This window comes from Mus pahari, chromosome 2 (assembly GCF_900095145.1).
Source record: "Mus pahari chromosome 2, PAHARI_EIJ_v1.1, whole genome shotgun sequence".
NCBI classification, from domain to species: domain Eukaryota; kingdom Metazoa; phylum Chordata; class Mammalia; order Rodentia; family Muridae; genus Mus; species Mus pahari.
This window is the reverse complement of record NC_034591.1, coordinates 143485644-143491719: the sequence shown is the minus strand read 5'-3', so window position 1 is coordinate 143491719 and position 6076 is coordinate 143485644. Positions and strand designations below refer to the sequence as shown.

General features: G+C 48.7%; 1 protein-coding gene across 1 annotated transcript in view; it reads left to right on the top strand.

Annotated features, from left to right (window-relative positions):
- Positions 1-647: 647 nt before the first annotated feature.
- The window catches only part of Tulp3 (TUB like protein 3), a 35882-nt gene continuing 30453 nt past the window's right edge, over positions 648-6076 (top strand). Inside the window, exon 1 of the mRNA XM_021190789.2 lies at positions 648-731. Within this exon, the coding sequence (XP_021046448.1) occupies positions 691-731 (41 nt within the window). The 5' untranslated portion in view covers positions 648-690. The remainder of the gene's footprint in view (positions 732-6076) is intronic.

Below are 6076 nucleotides of genomic sequence, written 5' to 3'. Positions count from 1 at the left end.
TCTAAATAATTACTTTTTAAGTGAATTTTTGGATTCAACATCAGTGTGACTTTGGCCTTACTAATTAAGTCTATATGGTGTAGTTCTGGTTAAATTCCTATAGGGACCAGAGCCACAAAGGCATTGATAGCTGGAGACATGACTTACTGCAGAGAAGACAGCTTAGCTGCTACCCTCACTAAGGACATTTGCTGAAGGTCCCCAGGTAGGGATCCCTCAGTCGGGCTTTGGGTAAGGGTTGGTTTGGGAGGCTGAAGGCCTGGGCTATCCCGGAGCCGGTCAGACGGCGAGGCTTCAGGCGATAAAGATTCGAAAACCCAAGGACCACACCCTGGCAGCAGCCTGGATGTGCTCAGTGCCACAGAGGGGTGCTGGGAATCGCTCTATGGGGGTTCAGTCCCGGAGTGGAGGAATGGAGCCCCAGAAGACTCTTCCGACCCAGCCCCGGGGGCTGCTCCCCTCTCTAGCGCACGCGCCTTCGCCTCCCGGTGCCTCCCGCCCCCTGGAAACCCTCCAGCATCTTGGCTAGCGCCATTTGCCAGTGAGAGGGGAGCGCAGGGCACTGGACCAATGGGCGTCGGCGACAGTGCGGGGTGTGGTTGCTAGGGGCGGGGCCCGACCTCCTCCATCCTCTCCAGCCGGGCGGCGGCGTCTCGGGGTCTGGACGCTGATGCCACCGATCGGGCGGGTATGGAGGCGGCGCGCTGCGCACCCGGACCCCGCGGGGACAGGTCAGGCGGCGGAGGGGAGGGCTGGGGTCTCCAGGGTGGGCGGGCAAGAGCGGAGGCCAAGATCGGGTCCCGAGGTTGGGCAGGCGCTTTGCACACCCCGCGTCGCCCGAGCTCTCGTGTCTCTCTCCTGGAGTTTACCCCGAACCTGCTCGCCCTACTCCCGTAGGGCCTCCGATTCCCTCATTTGCAATGCGCTGTGCATCCCAAGCCGCCAGCACCCTTGAGCGCTCCCTTAGAGTTTACCCTGGATCAGCTCGCCCTGCTCCCCTGGGGTCTCGATTCCCTTACTTGCCATGCGTTCGCCCTCCCCCGTGTCTTTCACGAGTAGGATCAGAACTGAGTTGGGAGGAGGGCACTCCTGGGAGTCGAAGCGGAAGGTCGCGGGTGATGGTTAATTGGTTCCAAGGCCGTTGCTTTTGGCAGTCATTGCGGAATTCTGGAACGAGTCCGAGAGCTGAAAATGCAAAACTGTTCTTTTCTTCTTTCTTCCTTCCCCTGAGTTCCAGGAGTTCTTTCAATCAGGGCTTAGTTTAGACGGATCCGTACTCTTGTTCATGCCCCTGGCTTTTCTACCAATGCCCCTCTTTTTGCCTGGTTCACATAGTGAGCATGGGAAGACAAACGGGCTGCGATCTCAGCCTGTTCAGTCAGCTAACGAAAAGTTAATGGGGGGCCGTGTGAAATCACTGACTCCAAACTTTGGCAATGTGTGAGGATTAAAATCAAACACGCCACCGCATTCTTCCTTTACCATTCCATTATCACAGCGATAAAGGCTTGGCGTGTTAGGACTTGGTCTGACGTTTAAACGACTTTTTAACTGATCCGAAACCATATTTTAAAAAGTTATAAAGACGGAATAGAGACACCCCCCCCCCCCCGCTCTCTGTCGGTCTCATACGGACAAGGCTTCCCTGAAACTTGATAATGAGGAGGACTTGGAACATTTGCTCCCTACCTCTGTCTCCCAAGGCTGACCTGTTTTCATCTTTCCTCAACTAAATTCTATAAACATGATAGCTGCTCTCTGAAATTTGTTTACAACTTCTCTTCCATTTTGGGAACAGAAAATACATTTACAAGTATGAGGTCGGGTTAGGAAAGTTAGAATTCAGCGTGTATCCGGTTGAAATTAGATGATATCGCCATTCGGTTGAGGGATTTAGTTGTTAACTAAATGATTTTAGAGAAGTAAATTTCATGGGGATGTGATTTTATTTTTATTTTATTTTTTAAGGTAGGTCTTATGTAGCAGGACTGAAACTCGATATTCAAACCAGGTTAGTCTCAAACTCCTACAGATCCATCTGCCTCTGCCTCCCATGACTCATGATTTTAGGGAACAAGGGCTTGACTTTGAAATTGGGACCAGCTGGCAGGCTTTTGTTTTGTTTTGTTTTGTTTTCATCTCCTGGACTTGAAGCTTTAAGGAGTAATTTTAATGCCCCCTCCCCCCACCTTTTCTTCCAAAGAAAGAAACCGACTCTTTAATTTCCAGTTGATTGCCGGGGAAGGAGCCCCTAGTTCTCCTGCCCTAGGAAGAGAATGCAGGTTTGTCACTGTTTAACTCGTTTGTTGCTAAAAGCCAGTGACTGCCTTGCTTTTTTAGGTAGTCATTAAGAGTGTTTTGAGAAAGACTGAGAGACTGACTTGACTGAATGTCAGTATAATCCAGTGGTCCAGGCTAGCCACAAACTCAAAATCCTCCTCGCCTGAGCCTCCCCAGTGTCTCGTGTAGGCATGTATCACCAAGCCTGGATGGACTTGTGTACTAGGTGTTTTCTCTCTTCCTCCCTCCCTCCTCTCTCTCTCTTTCTCTTAAATTTGAAATTTTCTTTACATCCGAACCAAAGTTCCCCCTGCCCCCTCTCCTCGCAGTATCCTCCCCCCCGCCCCCATCCACTCCTCCTCCCTTTCTCTTCAGAAAATGGCTCACCTCCCATGGATCTCAACCAGCCATGGCATATCGAGTTGCATTAAGACTAGGCACCTCCTCTACTTTTAAGGCTGGAGGAGGCATCCCAAGAGGGAGAAAGGGTCCCCAAATCAGGTAACAGAGCCAGAACCAGCCCCAGCTCCCGCTGTTAAAAAGACCAAAATACACAACTGTAACATATATGCAGTGAGCCTAGGTTGGCCCCGTGCAGGTTCCCTGGTTGGGGGTTCAGTCTCTGTGAGCCCCTATGAACCCAGGTTAGTTGATTCTGTAGGTTTTCTTGTGGTGTCCTTGACCCCTCTGGCTTCTTCAGTCCTTCTCTTCCACAGGATCCCCTAAGCTCCACCTAATGTTTAGCTTGGGTCTCTGCATCTGTTTCCATCAGTTGCTAGGTGAAGTCTCTCTGATGGTGGTTATGCTACGCACCTGTCTGCAAGTGTAGCAAACAGAGTGTCATTAACAGTTTCAGGGATGATCTCTCTTGGCCTGGGTCTCAAGCTGGACCAGTCATTGCTTGTCCATTCCCTCTACCTCTGCTCCATCATGACCCCTGCACATCCTCCAGGCAGGACACATTGGAGGTCGAAGGTTTTGTGGCTCGGTTGGTGTCCCTGTCCCTCCACTGGAAATCTTGCCTGGTTACAGGAGATGTCCAGTTCAGGCTCCCTGTCCCCATTGTTAGGAGTCTTAGCTAGGGTCACCATCGTAGATTCTTGGGAGTTTCCATTGCACTAGGTTTCTAGCTAATATCAGAGATGCCTCCCCTTCCCGATTCCAGTTGTCTCGTCCAGTACTCTCTCCCTCAATCCTCCCTCCACGTGATCCCTACTGTTCCTATCCCCACCCCTCCATCGAGAACCCTTCTGCCCCTGCACTCCACCCCAAGTAAAGCTGCTATGAACATAGCTGAGCAAGTATCCTTGCAATATGGTGGAGCATCTTTTGGATATATACCAGGGAGTCTTAAGGTTGACTGATTCCCAATTTTCTGAAGAAAAAAAAAAAAAAAAAAGTGTAATTGATTTCCAAAATGGTTGTACAAGCTTGCACTCCTACCAGCAGTGGAGGCATGTTCCCCTTACTCCAGATCCATACCAGCATGAGCTGTCACTTATGTTTTTGATCTTAGCCATTTTGACAGGTGTAAGGTGGAATTTCAGAGTTGTTTGCTGTATGTTTCCCTGATGACTAAAGATGTTGAACATTTAAGTCATCTTGGTCATCAGAGATCGCTCTGTCAAAATTACGTTGAGATCTTTCCCCCATTTTAAATACTGGATTATTTGGTTTGTTTATGTATAGTTTCTTGAGTTCTTTTATATACTTTAGCTATCAGCCCTCTGTCAAATGTGGAGTTGATGAACATCTTATCCCATTTGGTAGGCTGCTGTTTTGTCCTCTTGACAGCGTCCTTTGCCTTTTCGGTTTCATGAGGTCCTGTTTATGAAAGGTGTAAATTACTTATTGTTGCCAGGCATGGTGCTGGAATGCCTTTTAGTCCCAGCACTTGAGAGGTAGAGGCAGGCAGGTCTCTGAGTTCAGATCAGTCTGGCCTATATAGTGAGTTCCAGTATTGCCAGGGATATGTAGAGATACCCAGTCCCTCATGAGTGGGGGGAGGTAGTGCTATAGCCGGAATGTGAAGTCAGGGCAGTGCTGTGAATTCAGCTCTCTCCTTCCACATTGAGTGGGTCTGGAGACAGTACTCAGGTCACTAGATCTACGCGGTAGTTGCCTGCTGAGCCATCTTTCCAGTTCCTGTACTTAAAAGCTTTTGATGAAAAGACTTGAATACAGATCCCGTAGTGTTAACGCCTTTAGTTGCGTGGGTGACACCTAACTTTTTATATCTCAGTGACAATTGGAGACGGGCTATAAACGCACACTCAGGAACTTTACTGAGCTTAAGCGGCTAATGCTGCTAATTCCTCAGAGATAGCAGCTTAGGATAGGCTTAGGCTGTCTGAAATTTGCTAGTGATACTGGAGTTGCAGGGCTGGGGTGGAGGTGGGGGTGTATGACTCAGGGACAGAGTGTTTGCTTGGCATTTTGGGGTCCTTACGCTTGATCCCAGCAACACATATCCACAAATATGCTTGTTATTAGAATATAGAATTGAAGGTGTGTCAAAACCTTGTTTTTGTTTTTAAAAAAGATTTATTTTATGTATATGAGTACACCATTGCTCTCTTCAGACACACCAGAAGGCATCAGACCCCATTACAGATGGTTATGAGCCACCATGTGGTTATGGGACTTGAACTCAGGACTTCTGGACGAGCGGTTGGTGCTCTTAACTGCTGAGCTATCTCTCCAGCCCGTGTCAAGACCTTGTGATCTAGAATTGCCTAAGGAAGTATTGGTCTGCCCGGTATGGTCATGTATAGCTGCAGGTTTAAGGTCAGCTTGGACTACGTGGTGAGTTCCAGGGCAGTCAGGACTACACAGGCCCTGGCCCTGCCCATCATGTGTGATTTCCCTTGGTGCGGCCTGTGGACACTGATGTCTTGTTTGCCCTCTGCTTGTGGACGAGCCTATGCAAAGCTACACAGGTACACACACAGAGAAATAAAAATGAAGCCCGGCAGTGGTGGCGCACGCCTTTGATCCCAGAACTCAGGAGGCAGAAGCAGGTGGATTTCTGAGTTCAAGGCCAGCTGGTCTACAGAGAGAATTCCAGGACATCTAGAGATAGATATACAGAGAAACCTTGTCTTGGGAAGAAAGAAAGAAAGAAAGAAAGAAAGAAAGAAAGAAAGAAAGAAAGAAAGAAAGAAAGAAAGAAAGAAAGAAAGAAAAGGAGAGGAGAGGAGAGGAGAGGAGAGGAGAGGAGAGGTGAAAGGAAAGGTGAAAGGAAAGGTGAAAGGTAAAGGTAAGGGTAAGGGGTAGGGGAAGAAGAAGGGGAAGAAGAAGGGGAAGGGGAAAGGGAAAGGGAAAGGAAGAAAGATGGAGACTGGGCAAGGTGGGCAAACCTGTGACCCTAACACTGGGGAAATAGAAACACCAAATCAGGAGTCAGGCCAGCGTGAGCTTCATGAGATCTGACTTAAAAGGAGCCCTCCTCACCCCCAACTAGAGGGGTGACACCCTGGTTAAGAGCACATTATTGCACTTACAGAACACCTGTGTTCGGTTCACAGCACCTACATAGTGGCTCACAACCTCCATAGCTCCAGCCCTTAGGGATCCATTGCCGCCTCCTGGCCTCCACAGACACAGATGCAGGCAGAATGCTCATGCACATAAAATAAAATGAAAACAAGAAAAGGAAGGAAGGAAGGAAGGAAGGAAGGAAGGAAGGAAGGAAGGAAGGAAGGAAGGAAGAAAGAAAGAGAAAGAAAGGGAGAGAGAGAGAAAGAAAGAAAGAAAGAAAGAAAGAAAGAAAGAAAGAAAGAAAGAAAGAAAGAAA